The sequence below is a fragment of the Microcebus murinus genome, chromosome 2 (assembly GCF_040939455.1).
Source record: "Microcebus murinus isolate Inina chromosome 2, M.murinus_Inina_mat1.0, whole genome shotgun sequence".
NCBI classification, from domain to species: Eukaryota; Metazoa; Chordata; class Mammalia; order Primates; family Cheirogaleidae; genus Microcebus; species Microcebus murinus.
In genome coordinates this window covers 102,357,423-102,372,832 of record NC_134105.1, presented here as the reverse complement: position 1 = coordinate 102,372,832, position 15,410 = coordinate 102,357,423, and the positions used below count along the sequence as shown (strand labels likewise).

Below are 15,410 nucleotides of genomic sequence, written 5' to 3'. Positions count from 1 at the left end.
TCCAGAGTTATTTGCCTGTACTTTGTTCCTTTTCTTTTCTTTCTTTCTTTTTTTTTTTTTTTGAGACAGTCTCACTCTGTTTCCCCAGCTAGAGTTCTGTGGCGTCAGCCTAGCTCACAGCAACCTCAAACTCCTGGGCTCAAGTGATACTTCTGCCTCAGCCTCCTGAGTAGCTGGGACTACAGGCATGCGCCACCATGCCCAGCTAATTTTTTCTATATATTTTAGTTGGCCAATTAATTTCTTTCTATTTTTAGTAGAGACTGGGGTCTTGCTCTTGCTCAGGCTGGTTTTGAACTTCTGACCTCAAGCAATCTGCCTGCCTCGGCCTCCCAGAGTGCTAGGATTACAGGCATGAGCCACCACGGCCCTAAACTAATTCTTGAAGAGGTACTAGCTGAGAAATTTAATGAATGGATGTCCTACCTCAAGCTGTGGATTCAGGAAGCTCGACAAACCTCAAACAAGATTTTTAAAAAAATCCATATCTAGGCCAGGCGCAGTTGCTCAAGCCTGTAATTCTAGCACTCTGGGAGACCGAGGCAGGAGGATCACTTAAGGTCAGGAGTTTGAAACCAACCTGAGCAAGAGCAAGACCTTATCTCTACTAAAAATAGAAAGAAATTAATTGGCCAACTAAAAAATATATATATATAAATAAAATTAGCTAGGCATGGTGGCACATGCCTGTAATGCCAGCTACTTGGGAGGCTGAGGCAGGAGGATTGCTTGAGCCCAGGAGTTTGAGGTTGCTGTGAGCTAGGCTGACTCCACAGCACTCTAGCTGGGGAAACAGAGTGAGACTGTCTCAAAAAAAAGGTATATCTAGCATAGTGGTGCATGCCTGTAAGTCCCAGGTATTTGAGAGGCTGAGGCAAGAGGACCCCTTGAGCCCAGGAGTCCGAAGCCAATCTGGGTAACATATAGAGACCTCTCCACTTCTCTTAAAAAAAAGAAGAAAAAGAAAAAGAAAAGGAAAGGAAAAGAAAAAAAATGGTAAATCTAGATGGTTAATCTAAAGGACAATTGACTTAATTAGTAAGTATTAATATTCTGTGGGATTTAAAATGTATAGAGAATTTAAGTTCTGTACACATATACACCAACCCCTACCCAAGAGAAATGAATGCATCTGACCACAAGACATCTTGTACAAAAATGTTCATAGTGACCCCAAACTGGAAAGAACCCAAATGTATTCACCAGCTTCTGAGCCAGTTGGAGTTCCTGAATTCATTGACAGAAGAATGGATAAACAAGCTGTGGTATAGTTATACAATGGAATACTTCTCATTTAGAAAAAAAGAACAGATTGCTGATAAATGCAAAAGCATGAAAGAATCTTGAAAAATGCAAAAACATGAAAGAATCTTGAAATGTGTCAAGCAAAAGAAGCCAGACCTTCCAGTTCCCAGAAAGAGTATATACAGTATGAGTCCATTTATGTGAAGTTAGAAAACAAACAAAACTAATCATCATAGATTAGTAAGAGAAATGAGAATAATAATTGCCCCTTGGGGAAGGGCAAAGGGGTTTGAGTGAACTTTCTGAGGTGATAAAAAAATGTTCAGGCCGGGCGCGGTGGCTCACGCCTGTAATCCTAGCTCTCTGGGAGGCCGAGTCGGGCGGATTGCTCGAGGTCAGGAGTTCGAAACCAGCCTGACCAACAGCGAGACCCTGTCTCTACTATAAATAGAAAGAAACTAATTGGCCAACTAATATATATAGAAAAAAATTAGCCGGGCATGGTGGCACATGCCTGTAGTCCCAGCTACTTGGGAGGCTGAGGCAGCAGGATTGCTTGAGCCCAGGTGTTTGAGGTTGCTGTGAGCTAGGCTGATGCTATGGCACTCACTGTAGCCTGGGTAACAGAGTGAGACTCTGTCTCAAAAAAAAAAAAAAAAAGTTCTTTATTTTAATCTGGGTGGTGATCACATGAGCAGAATACATTTCCACTTCAGATCTGTGCATTCTGCTGTAGTACATTATACATCAATAAAACACTTAAAAGAATTACACAATAGAGTAGAAAAAGAGTTCCTAACTTCCAATTAACGGTGGGGATGAGGTGGGGAGGAGGAATGATATATTTTTTAATTAAAATTTTATTAAATCTATTTTTTTCTATATTTTAATCCTTGTTTGTGTTTTTCTGTATTTCTATTGCTCTAGAACATACACTGAGGGAGGGAGGAGGAATAATAAACATTAATCAATGCAAAAGAAGGCAGGAAGGGGGAGGAAAGGATTGAATACAGGAGGGACAAAAAGCACATAGTAATATGATTGATTTAAAGGCAAATACTCTAGTGTATCTGTATGTGTGGCTGGTGAAGGTGTAAGGTTCAAGGGTGAAATCATCCGGAGAGTTTGTGAGGAAGGAGAGAAGGACTGGAGGGAAATACTGGTCAACAGGGATGTCAGATCCTTCTCTCCTTGACACTTCCCTTGCTCCCCTTATTTATTATTTTTTTACTTTTTATTTTATCTAATTTTTTTTTTAGTTAGTCAGACCTATGGCTGGTCTTGCTCCCTTTTTCTGAGTTCTCTTTCCAAGGGCCGTCTCAATTTCTCTTCTATTCTCTCTCCATCCCGGGTTTTTCCGCGCTGGTTCAATGAGTACACTCCCTCCCTAACTAAAAGCTGTTTCTCCTGCCTAAAGTTTCCGGACGTGTAGTGTTCTCATCTGATTAAAGTCCCTTCCCATTTCCTTCCACTTTACCTGCCGATGGCAAAGACGGCTATCGAAAACGGTTGCATTTTTGAGGCAAGAAAAATTAGAAAGAAATAATTAGAAGAAAAATTAGAAAGATGGCATTTACATCTACAGAAGAAGTGTAAATTATGCGTATTGCCTTGGACTGGGAAGATTTGAGGGGGCAAAAAAAACCTTCCCGATAGCAGAGGATGGTTTCGATCCATCGACCTCTGGGTTATGGGCCCAGCACGCTTCCGCTGCGCCACTCTGCTATCTGTGAGAAGTTTGTTCATAACTCATATAAAAGGTTCTCTCAGTGTTAGCTGGGCTGACCTCTTTATCCAGCGCCACCTATTGTCTACTCAAAAAAGTGTTGCCATTACTGTCAGGCCTGTTCTAATTGGCTTGTTCTAGGCGTTTTTTATTGGTTCGGTTTGCCAAAGTCAACCAATAGGCACAAGAGGCAGAACAAAGCCGGAGCCAATCGCGCCGGGTTTTGTTGGGACACGCCGGCAAGGCACTCTCCACTTGTCTGCTCAACGGAGGAAAGGGGCGGTTGGTGCGGCCTCCATTGTTCAGGATTTAAGGCGCCATGAGGTAAGGGCATCAAGGTGGTCGAAAGGTTCCAGGCATTCGACCGAAATTTTGGGGAAGGTGGGCCAAAAGAAGTCGGAGGACCTAAAGCGTCCTGTATCTGGGGGCTCACCAAAACCTGCCGACTGGTCTGGGAGGGTGGGGGAGTCAGAGGCGGGGAACTCGGGCCTGGGTTGGGGGTGGGTGTGGGGCCCAAGAGTGGGGAGAGTGGTTTGGCACCTTTGTCTCTGAGGGTTGAGACGAGGGGGTGTCCTCAATTCCCAGGAGGAGCATCCCATCGCCCCAACTAGACTGAGGAGGCTGGAACGTTGCAGCATTCATCCTCAATGCCAAGTGTTTGACATGGAGGAGATGCTCCATAAATGCACTACGTTAATGAATAAATGAACAATCACTTTAGCTTCTAAAGTGTTACTAATAGGATTGGCGTGGCCTAGGATTATGGGTTATTTCTTGTAGGCGCTCAGTGTGTGAGCCCCCATATTGCTTGACTTGTGGTTATGATGAACTTATCCAGAATGAGGAGGTCATGGGGGTGTAGCTGGGTACCATTTGGAATGGGGAGAAGTATAAGTGGCGGGTGGGGGGCTCTTAGCTTGCGTAGGGAAGTTCAGAGCGATGGAGGTAGCCAACTTCATATGGCCAGTATGGTGGATGTTCCTTCAATGAGGTCAAAATAAAATCTTTGCGATTCTAGGGGTGACAGAGGCCGTGGTCGTGGTGGGCGCTTTGGTTCCAGAGGTGGCCCAGGAGGAGGGTAAGTGTCGGTTTTTTGTATCTCTGCAGTTAGTTTCTGTTGCAGACTTCTCAGTAGGAGTTTGGAGTGGACTGATGTCACTTGCTGTTCTGAGAGACAGCTATGGTCTTTTCCTGCTCTCTTGCTGAGTGCGTTTGGCCTCACTATGCTAAGAGTGAAACCCTGTGCACCTCCCACCTCCCAGCCTCCTTTGTAGGACAGACATGTTTTCAGAATTGCTGATGTGTTATATACATCTCGCTCGATTTTATGTGGCCAATAATTTGGACTGTTTTTCTTGTTTTAGGTTCAGGCCCTTTGTGCCACATATCCCATTTGATTTCTATTTGGTGAGTACTTTGGTTTAATAGACGTTTCCTGGCCACTGTTCACCTATAGATGTAGAAATGGAGCTCAGGTCTCCTTGTTAATGAAGTCAAATGGTGGCTGGATTAGGAAAAGGGATTTGTGAATAGAGTTGGGAGGTTTTGAGTCAGTTGTGTTGTTTTACCTACAGAAACCGTGTAAGCAGAGTGAGGATGGTAATTCCTTTGTTACTGTTGGCAGTAATATGATTGTAATCTTTATTCTGAACAATTAATTGTCTCTCTGGTTTATCTCTTAACCATAAAGGTAGTGAGAGCTTAAAATTATGGCTGTTGCTTCTAGCTTGTATCCTTGTTTGAACATCTTAAGGAGTAAAAACAAGTGTAGAATTTATTTTCTGTTTTCAATTTTTTTGTTGTAGCAACAGAAAAAACAATCTCTCCTGTATGTTACTTTTGGTAAATAATATGTAGTTGTTTATTTCTGGTTTAGTGTGAAATGGCCTTCCCCCGGGTGAAGCCAGCACCTGATGAAACTTCTTTCAGTGAGGCCTTGCTGAAGAGGAATCAGGACCTAGCTCCCAATTCTGCTGAACAGGTATGTTCTTCTGGCTCCCTTGCTGAGATTTTTCTAAGAAAGTTAGAAAAGTGAGCAACTATTGGTAAGGTTAAGAATAGTGTTATCGGGTTCTCATAGTAAAGATTAAAAAAAGAAGAATGTTACTGGAGCCTAAACTCTACAGAGGTTTATTGTTCTCCTTGTTTCTCATTGTGGATGGAGATAGATAGCTAGGTGAATATATAAACAGATTACGTATGCATTCATATTTTTATTGGGGAATTTATCCATGGTATCAAAAAGCTGTTCTTTTCTGACATATTCAAGGCCAGAAGGTTGAAGTGTTTTCAGAATCCTATGTCAGTATTGGGTCAGCTTGTGTGTAAGGGATTAGTGGAAAATATTCAAACTCTGGGAAGTTGCTTATAATTTTACATAGGACATTTTTGTTTCATACTGTTTTTCAGGCCTCTATCCTTTCTCTGGTTACAAAAATAAACAATGTGATTGACAATTTGATTGTGGCTCCAGGAACATTTGAAGTGGTAAGTTTTTGTTGACTTAGTCCTAGGAAAGGGCAGTCTTAGTAGTGTGGAAGTTCCCTTGGCTCTTGTTTCTTAATTTTTCAGTTGCCTATTATACAAATGCAAACCTTAAATGGGAAAGTACAGTGGAATTTCTTTGTAGTGCTGCTCTTGGGGACAAGACTTTTATCATTGTTATTGGCTAGCCATCGTGTATCAAGCTTTCGTGTGATGGTTTTGGGGATATGATTTCACCTCTGCTACAGATCTGGGTAATAAGAAGCTGTGTTGTTGAGGCTGGGCATGGTGGCTCACGCATGTAATCCTAGCACTCTGGGAGGCCGAGGCAGGTGGCAGGTGGATGGCTCAAGGTCAAGAGTTTGAGACCAGCCTGAGCAAGAGCGAGACCCTGTCTCCACTAAAAACAAAGAAATTAATTGGCCAACTAAAAATATATAGAAAAAATTAGCCAGGCCTGGTGGTACATGCCTGTAGTCCCAGCTACTCAGGAGGCTGAGACAGGAGGATCACTTGAGCCAGGAGTTGGAGGTTGCCGTGAACTAAGCTGACGCCACAGCACTCTAGCCCGGAGTGAAACTCTCTCTCAAATAAAAAAAAAAAAAAAAAAAGAAGCTGTGTTGTAAAAGAGTTCTGAGAGGAACTAGGCATCTTTTTTCCTTCTAAATTTTTTTCCTGAAATCCCTTTTCCAACAGCAAATTGAAGAAGTCCGACAGGTAGGATCATATAAAAAGGGAACAATGACAACAGGACACAATGTGGCTGACCTGGTAGTAATACTAAAGATTCTGCCAACATGTGAGTATACCTCTTTCTGGCCATGGGAACAGAACATACCAGTTGGGTTTAGGGCCTTGGGATCTTTAAAGCCTAAACTTCTTTTAAGAAAGGATGTTTTGGCCGGGCGCGGTGGCTCAAGCCTGTAATCCTAGCACTCTGGGAGGCCGAGGCGAGTGGATTGCTCGAGTTCAGGAGTTCGAAACCAGCCTGAGCAAGAGCAAGACCTTGTCTCTACTATAAATAGAAAGAAATTAATTGGCCAACCAATATATATAGAAAAAATTAGCTGGGCATGGTGGCGCATGCCTGTAGTCCCAGCTACTTGGAAGGCTGAGGCAGAAGGATTACTTGAGCCCAGGAGTTTGAGGTTGCTGTGAGCTAGGCTGATGCCATGGCACTCACTCTAGCCTGGGCAACAAAGTGAGACTCTGTCTCAAAAAAAAAAAAAAAGTAAGGATGTTTGGAAGATAAATGGGGAATGTATTTTTTTAATGTGTGTTGGGGTGAAGGGACAAACTCTGGAGTGTCTGAAACAGTATATGGTAGGTTACTGTAGGGCAATGTTTCAACTGGAGGTGATTTTGCCCCCTCCTCCCCCTGGGGGGACATCTTATAGTATCTGGGCACATTTTTGGTTATTATTAACTAAAAGGGTACACTGGCCTCAAATGAGGGTAGAGGCTAGGGATGTGGCTAAGCTATAGTGCGCAGGACAGACCCTCCCCCTACCACTCCTAACAAAGAATTATCCAGTTAGCCCAAAATGTCATTGCCACTGACCTGAAAAACCCTGCTACAGAGAAAGAATGTGGATATAGGTGGTGTCCTCTTCTTGAGCCTTCCAATTTTTCTCTCCAGGCCTTAGCTTCCCCTTGTAAAAGTGTTTATTCTGTTATTTACCCTTGCTCCAGCCTTGAATATGGGGCACAGTAGCTTAGGGATGTATAGAAAGTCTGCATAAATAGATTATTATAACATTCATTATCTCCTTTTCTCTGATTCTAGTGGAAGCTGTTGCTGCCCTGGGGAACAAAGTCGTGGAAAGCCTAAGAGCGCAGGATCCTTCTGAAGGTTTGTGTTTGTTGCTAAATGTGTATTTTGTGGTGATAGGAACCAGGTTCTATAATTATAAGTACATTTGCAGAAAAAGTCAGGTCAGTGGAAGAGTGAATGCAGAGCTTTATGTTGTGGAAATTTTTTTGGCAGGGGTCTCAGGTGTGCAAACCCATATGAGCTCCCTTAGTTCTAGAGCTTTGTATTCTAAATTCTCATTGTGGACTCTTATTGCTGCCTTTTTTTTTTTTTTTCCCCAAAAAAACACTTATTAAAGACAGAGTACAGAAAATATAGTATACTCTTGAAAGATGGTAGAGAGCGGACTAATCCAAGAAGGAACAGTCTCTTGTTGCTGTTTGTAAAAATCAACCTGTTCCCCCCTCCACCCCATGCTGGATTTAACTTTAGTTGTCTAACATAAGTGTGAGTTATAGCTTTCGATTATTCTGTTATTTCAGTTTTGACCATGCTGACCAATGAAACTGGCTTTGAAATCAGTTCTTCTGATGCTACGGTGAAGATTCTCATTACAACAGTGCCACCCAATCTCCGAAAACTGGACCCAGAACTCCACTGTTAGTTGTTTTTTTTCCCATTGCTGGGAAATTCAAAACATGGTATTTTGGGTATACCACACGAAGCTTTACCCTGAACTTTATTCTCTTTTTCTCTCTATGTAATTTGGAAATAGTTTTACCAGCTTGCTAGTGAAATGTTCAAATAAGATCGCCAGGAAAGCAGGTGAAGGACTTAAAGAGGACTGAAGAAATATTTATGTAGGGGGATAGGCTTTTGGAGAAAATCATGAATCTTGAATGCTTTTAGATTTAGTTTGGGTTAGGAATAGTGAGTTTTTTGGATAAGTGATTTGATAATCTCAGGTACATAGGATGGTTTAAAAAATTGCTAAGTTATCTTGCTCTTCTTCCCAAGTTTTTGGACAGTTAGGAGTAGGACTGAATTGCTTGCTTAATAATGTTTGGTTTTGGCCTCTCATGTTTGTCTTCTAGTGGATATAAAGGTGTTACAGAGTGCCTTAGCAGCCATCCGACATGCCCGCTGGTTTGAGGAAAATGCTTCTCAGTCCACGTGAGTCCTTCCCTGACTTTGGATTAAGGTAACCTTTCTAACTGCAGTGACTAGCAGGATACCCCCACACTTCACCTCTCATAGAACTGTTATGGCTATGATCTTCTGTGTGGATTTTGATTTTTTACCTTTAGTAAGCAAATTAAGATTGAAAGGAAAAAGGAAAAGACATGTAGTTCTGGAAATAGTGTAGTTAGCTTCACTCTACCTCAGGTGTGGAGTGTGGAAATACATATTATTACTTTTTTTTTGAGACGGCATCTCACTCTATTGCCCAGACTGGAATACAGCTTACTGTAACCTCGAACTCCTGGGCCAAAGTGATCCTTCTGCCTCAGCCTCCTGAGTAGCTAGCAGTACAGGCGCCACCATGCCTGGCTAATTTTTTTTGTAGAGAGAGGGTCTTACTATGTTGCCCAGGGTGGTCTTGAACTCTTGGTCTCAAGTAATCCTCCCACCTTGGTCTTCCAAAGCAGTAGGATTATAGGCATGAGCCACCTAGCCTGGCCAATGTTAATTACTTTTAACCTTGGGTCACTCTTGCTTTCAGAGTTAAAGTTCTCATCAGACTACTGAAGGACTTGAGGATTCGTTTTCCTGGCTTTGAGCCCCTTACACCCTGGATTCTTGATCTACTGGTAAGTAAAGAAAGGGCAATTGTAATTCCTGATTATCTCTATTTAGCGGTAGTTACTCTAAAACCTACCAGAATCTGAAATTCAGTGAAGCTTAGAAGAACTTTCATTGGTAGACAAGTGATTCATTTAAGATTCAATGTTTATTCATTGGATTTTTTTGAGTATTTAATGAGTAGTTACTGAGTTACAGTATCTGACTTTTCATTACGGTTAATCATTTCATTATTGTGATAATGGAGAGAAATAGCCATTTCAGAATTTTTGGCTGGATTTTAATGACCAGTTTTCCTTGAGATGATTTAAAGTTTTATTAATAGTGTGTTTAGGCCGGGCGCGGTGGCTCACGCTTGTAATCCTAGCACTCTGGGAGGCCGAGGCGGGCGGATTGCTCAAGGTCAGGAGTTCAAAACCAGCCTGAGCGAGACCGCGTCTCTACTATAAAAATAGAAAGAAATCAATTGGCCAACTAATATATATATATAAAAAAAATTAGCCGGGCATGGTGGCGCGTGCCTGTAGTCCCAGCAACTCGGGAGGCTGAGGCAGTAGGATTGCTTGAGCCCAGGAGTTTGAGGTTGCTGTGAGCTACGCTGACACCACGGCACTCACACTAGCCTAGGCAAGAAAGCGAGACTCTGTCTCAAAAAAAAAAAAAAAAAAAAAAAAAAAAGAAAAATAGTGTGTTTGAAGACAGAATTGCCAATTTGGTGGCACATCTACTAGATTTATTATTTTCTAGGGCCATTATGCTGTGATGAACAACCCCACTAGACAACCTTTGGCTCTAAACGTGGCATACAGGTACAGCATACTTCTTTGGGTTTAGGGCTGGTTGTAAGCTGTCTTGTGTGTTCTTTTAACACTTCTCTGTGTTTCAGGCGTTGCTTGCAGATTCTGGCTGCAGGACTGTTCCTGCCGGGTTCAGTGGGTATCACTGACCCCTGTGAGAGTGGCAACTTCAGAGTACACACAGTAATGACCCTGGAACAGCAGGTATTAGCACAGCCATGAAATGGTCTGTTCTGCCCCTCTATTGAATACTTCTGATAGAAGGCAAAGGGAATGTGGTCTTTAGTGGTCAGGGATCTGGGGGTTCTCAAAAGATTTTGGTCCTGAGATTTAAAATTCTCCTCATCTCTATTTTGACAAGGATATTAGTCAAATAAGATACTACTTTGAATCTCCTTGCTAACTTACCCTCCCTTTGCTCTCCTTCAGGACATGGTCTGCTACACGGCTCAGACTCTGGTCCGAATCCTATCACATGGTGGCTTTAGGAAGATCCTTGGCCAGGAGGGTGATGCCAGCTGTGAGTGTCCACTGTTGGTCAGGGGTTTCTTACTGTACTCTGTGGTCTACAAAGAAGCTGTACACTACTCAGATGTCTTAATATTTCTACTGTATAAATCATAACTGGGCTACTTGTCTTAAATCATCTTTTTTTCCTAGATCTTGCTTCTGAAATATCTACTTGGGATGGAGTGATAGTGACACCCTCAGAAAAGGCTTATGAGAAGCCACCAGAGAAGAAGGAAGGAGAAGAGGAGGAGGAGAATACAGAAGAACCACCTCAAGGAGAGGAAGAGGAAAGCATGGAAACTCAAGAGTGACCTTCACTCCCTTTTCTACCCAAGGGGAAGACTGGAGCCTAAGCTAGCTGCTACTGGGCTTTATATGGTGGCATTTCTGTGGGATAGGGAAGACAACAGGAAAGAAGATAAACTGTAGAAGGAAGTGTCATTCCACTGGGTTTTGATACTGGCTTAGCAGCCAGAAGTCTTTCATTTATGGCCTATGCCATCCATCTATAATGAAGCAGGATACCAACATTTCTTCCTAATATTTTAGAATCCCCAACTGCTGAAAACCCCTCCACCAGTACTTTATTGTTGAAATGTTGCGAACTGTCAGTGTCTGGAAACTTTTTTTCTAAGAAAAACGATTAAAGTACTTCCTAGTAGGGTTCTTGGTCTTGTTTTTCCTTGGCATGTGTTAACCTTTTTTTGCTTCCTTTCGATTTTTATCCTCATTAAAAGTGATTCTTGAGTCTTTTAATTATATATAAACAGTTAACATCACAATTTGAAGCTGTACTTGAATTAAAGCAGACTCCTGGAACCTTTCTGCATACCAGAGTAAATCAGTACACTGTTGAAGCATTTATTGAATTAAATGGTTCTAGCAACACTGCTATTTACTATATTCAAGCCAGTGCAATAAGAAAAAAAGCCTGGACAGGTCATTCACCTTGACTTTGCCTGCCCTCTCCAAATCCTCAGTGTAAACAAAGGAAAATGAGAAGTCAGAGGTAGAGGGCGTGCTGCCCAGGCACATAACAAAGGAAGCCCCACTGTGGTTAACAAGGCTTGAAGAAGGTAGTCTTCTAATGCGTAGCTTGTAAAAAAAATGTGGAGGTCTCAGCTTATTCATGGAAGGAAGCAAGAGCTGCAATTAAGTCCTTTTTGGGTACCTCAGTCCAGCTGCACACAGGGCCCTTTTTCTTTGGGCCCATACATAAATGGGTAAGACTAAGTGCTTCAAACAAACCATAGGGCTGCCTTTTTAACGTCCCAAGGTCTATAGGGATTGTCTCCTGGAAGCTTTGCATGTCTGTTGAAGCAAGGCAGGTGGGAACAGTACTTGTGCTATCCTGAGGCCATGAACTCATCTGTCCTGTCATTTACTTGGAGAACCAGAGGGGTAAACTCCTGAATCCAGCATTGCCCTCCTGCGGGCTGTTTCCTTGGCAACACTGTGGTTTAGCCGCCTCAGCCGTTCCTATAAGACAAGGATGACCTGGAATCTAATAACTGCTGTGAAAGGCTTTTAAGAGTTTAAGTCAACTGGGTGCTGCAAAGTATCGCAGGCTCCCACCTCCAAGCCATTCTTAAGGTATATTTAAAAATGTAAATGACAGCAACTGGATACCGAGAATAGTAGGTTTCTCTTCCCCCAAAGATTTAAAAAATTCCAGTAGCTTTAATTGTGTTGAAGACCTATAAAAGGGCAAAGAATCAGTGCTAGTAGGAAATTCTTTTACCTGAGCATTTTGTAGAATGTTGTTGACCAGGACAACTCGCCGCCGGGCATTAAGTAGCTTTTTAACATAGGGGTCGAGATCCAGGGCCACCTTCTGATCCTCATTAATACGGCACAATTCTGGAGATGAAAATAGGTGCAACTAACATTTAATGGCTCATCTCTCTTTCTTAGGGGAAAAAGGCTAGTAAGGGGATGGAAAACGCTCTTGCACCCACATGGGCCACAGCCACTATAGACTTAAGACATCTCTCTCTGAAAAGAGGAGTCATTTGGCAGCCCTGAGTCCTGGCAGCAAGTGACAGAAACCCAGCCCAGAGGTTAGCAAAACATAAGGTCCTGAAAGTGAGTTGGAGGATTACGGGTACACGGGGATGCTCGCTTACCTGTAGCTAGGTTGTCAATTTGTTCCCGGAGCTCCACCTGGCTCTCTCTGCAAAGAGGTACAAGGCCTACACGGTCAGGCAGTTAACTGAGCTCACGAAACTAATTCCTCTACGTTATTTCCCAAGTACTGAGAGAAGCCAGCCTCAATTTAATCTTCCAACCCGCGGTCTTCCGTGGGTTCTTCCCCGCCTCAATCAGGTTCGTGAATTATTAGTCCCAGCCAGAATCTCTCTTGGTCCCGCCCCCAACTTCCCTCTCGGTCACCTGACGGCGTGGACGTGAGAGTCAAGCTGCTGCACAGCCGGTCGCAGGAACTCCAGGAGCCCTTCAGCGAAGAGGTCGCGGCCCGTGGGCCCCGCCACCGGGGTCCCTGCCCCGGACACAGCGGCGGAACCAGGCCTGGCCATCACGAACTGTCCTGACGCCCGGAACCTGCCGCGAGGGCCGCCGGGAACTGGGGCCGCGCCGAAGTGCGCCGCGAGGGGGCGCCCGGGAAAAGCCGTCTCGGAGCCGGCGCTGGGGCTTCTGGGAAATGGAGTCTCTGGCGCAAGCAGAGTTGGGAGAAGGGCGGCATCCTGGACCCCTCTGGGAGTTGCATTAGTAGTTCTTTGTAGGTCTGTGGCAGGTTTTGAAAACCTGCAGACTTCGGGAGCTGAGGAAAGGAACCACTTTTTGGAGCGGATATTTTTTGTTTTCTCCAAAGGTGAAAGTAAATACTAATATCCCCAGTTGTCCATAGCCTTCCTATGTTAACTTTGTGAGAAAACCAGAATATATTCATGGTGTAGTTTTATATTATATTTCTTTTCTCTTTTCTTGTCTTAACTAGTCTCACTCTGTTGCCCCGTCTCCGCGGTGTCAGTCTAGCTCATAGCTACCTCAAAGTCCTGGGGTCAAGCAATCCTTCTGCCTAAGCCTTGCGAGTAGCTGGGACTACAGGCATGCACCACCATGCCCGGCTAATTTTTTCTATTTTTGGTAGAGACGGGGTCTCCCTCTTGCTCAGGCTGATCTCGAACTCCTGAGCTCAAATGATCTGCCTGCTTCGGCCTCCCAGAGTGCTAGGATTACAGGTGTGAGTAGTTTTATATTTCTAAAGAGTATATTTTTAATGGTACTAATATGTACAAAATTACACACGAAAATTATTTAGCCTTAAAAAGGAATGAAATTCTGGTACATGCTGCAACACAGATGAACCTTGAGGACATTATGCTGAGTGAAATAAGCCAGGCACAAAAGGACAAATATTAATTGTATGAGTCTACTTACATGAGTTACCTAGAGTAGTCAAATTCATAGAGATAAAATATAGAACAGTGGTTACCAGGGGCTTCCAGGGCAGGAGGAATGGGGAGTTATTGTTCAATGGGTACAGAGTTTCAGTTTGGGAAGATGAAACAGCTTTGGAGAGGGATGGTAGTGATGGTTGTATACAATGTGAGTGTCCTTAATGCCACTGAACTGTACAGTTAAAGATGATTAAAGTGGTAAATTTTGTTATGTATATTTTAGTACAGTGAAAAACTTTTTAAAAAATTGTATTTGTTTCCATATTTTATTCCCTCAAAAAAGTTTCCTTAGTGTAGTTCAGTTTTGTTTTCTATAGTTTTCCAGGAAGTTTACATATGTCCCTTATGCTCTCATGTGTTCCAGTGGCTCACAATTCTCTAGGCGGTGGGAGAGGATGTGTGTGCAGAAATGCTCTCGGAGGACAGGCAAGGGGATCCATAGAGGTAAATGGGCCTTGAGCTTCATCTTCAGGATTAAAGGAGGATAAGGCATTTGAGGCATTGTGGGAGGATGGCAATCGGCAGCTATAAACCTGAAACCCCAACTATAATAACTTTTAAAGCCTTGTACACTTCTTGTTGTTGATTGTGTTTGTGTCCCTGAATCTCATTCTCTGGTGATTAGAGGTAATATTCTCATGAGAGCCTGGAGGCTTATTTTGGGAGTAAGAGGAAAGGAAGGGAGCAGCTAGAGCAACTACTACCTGCTTCACAGGCCTTGGGAAGAGGAAGCCCAGGAGATAGAGTAGTGACAGTGTTGAAGAGGAAAGGAAAAGGGTCCAGGTCCCTGAGGCCTGTACTGGAAAGAGAGAACGGCATGTTGGCCTGGGCTGGAAAAGGGCTTTGGAGGTTGATGGTCCAGTATCTGGACAAGAAACCCCTGAGTTAGGCCACAGTCCTTTCTGGTGCCTCTTCAAAGAAGGGCTGCTGAATTTGGAAAACAGAACAAACAAAACACCTGAGATACCAGGTAAATTTGAATTTCAGATAAACAACAAATAATTTTTTAGTATAAGTATTTTATCTGGTAATCCTACTTCAAAGGCTAGTTCTCCGAGGAAAACCACTATGTGTTTTGTTTTTCTGCCTTCCTTTTTAGTCCTTATCAGCTTGAGTTAGACTTTATCTCTCACCAAGGCTCCTGACTGATCTTCTTGCCTCTGGTCTCTCATCCGGCCAGGTCAGTCTGCACTGAAAATACCAGTCAGATTACATAATACCCTCACTCAGAGAAAACGAGTGCTGGAAGGGATTTTAGCACACATCTCTCCTTGGTTTCTGGGACACTTGTGAGGAAGTCACAAGGGTCTTGTGCAGGGTCTTGCAGAAACCCTAAAGTTTGATAAGAGGTTGAAAACCAGTGCTGGTTCAATTATTCATTCTCTAAACACTTATCAAACTCCATGCACAAGGTATTTAGCATAAAGCCCCCTTCCTCCTTGCCTGCACCTATATCATATAGCAGTGGCCCTCCTGCGGTCTTTGCTTTTCCACAGAGAGCGAAAGAGGTCATAAGACCTCTAAAACTAGCCCATCCCATCCAACCACTACACACACCACCATGCTGTTGGTATAAGTCAGGGTCCAATCAGGAGAGAGAATAGACACAGTAATATAACAGAGAGAGTTTAATATAACAAGTTATCATCTATAACTGGATTGGAGTAATGAGG

At 43.2% G+C, this 15,410-nt stretch overlaps 2 protein-coding genes and 1 non-coding gene across 3 annotated transcripts; 1 reads left to right on the top strand and 2 right to left on the bottom strand.

Annotated features, from left to right (window-relative positions):
• Positions 1–2,898: 2,898 nt before the first annotated feature.
• TRNAM-CAU (transfer RNA methionine (anticodon CAU)) lies at positions 2,899–2,970 on the bottom strand. Its single transcript has one exon. It is a non-coding gene; the product is annotated as a tRNA-Met (tRNA).
• Positions 2,971–3,173: 203 nt separating this feature from the next.
• On the top strand, positions 3,174–10,984 carry ILF2 (interleukin enhancer binding factor 2). The gene is made up of 14 exons (XM_012791242.3): positions 3,174–3,295; positions 3,990–4,049; positions 4,336–4,378; positions 4,848–4,952; positions 5,381–5,458; positions 6,152–6,254; positions 7,242–7,307; positions 7,751–7,867; positions 8,303–8,381; positions 8,932–9,019; positions 9,759–9,820; positions 9,898–10,012; positions 10,238–10,328; positions 10,469–10,984. The coding sequence occupies exons 1-14, from the start codon at positions 3,291–3,293 to the stop codon at positions 10,627–10,629; spliced, it is 1,173 nt and encodes a 390-aa protein (XP_012646696.1). The 5' UTR covers positions 3,174–3,290; the 3' UTR covers positions 10,630–10,984.
• Positions 10,985–11,165: 181 nt separating this feature from the next.
• Positions 11,166–12,931, bottom strand: SNAPIN (SNAP associated protein). The gene is made up of 4 exons (XM_012791252.2): positions 12,710–12,931; positions 12,445–12,491; positions 12,060–12,178; positions 11,166–11,797 (listed from the first exon to the last, which is right to left on the bottom strand). The coding sequence occupies exons 1-4, from the start codon at positions 12,850–12,852 to the stop codon at positions 11,696–11,698; spliced, it is 411 nt and encodes a 136-aa protein (XP_012646706.1). The 5' UTR covers positions 12,853–12,931; the 3' UTR covers positions 11,166–11,695.
• Positions 12,932–15,410: the final 2,479 nt, after the last annotated feature.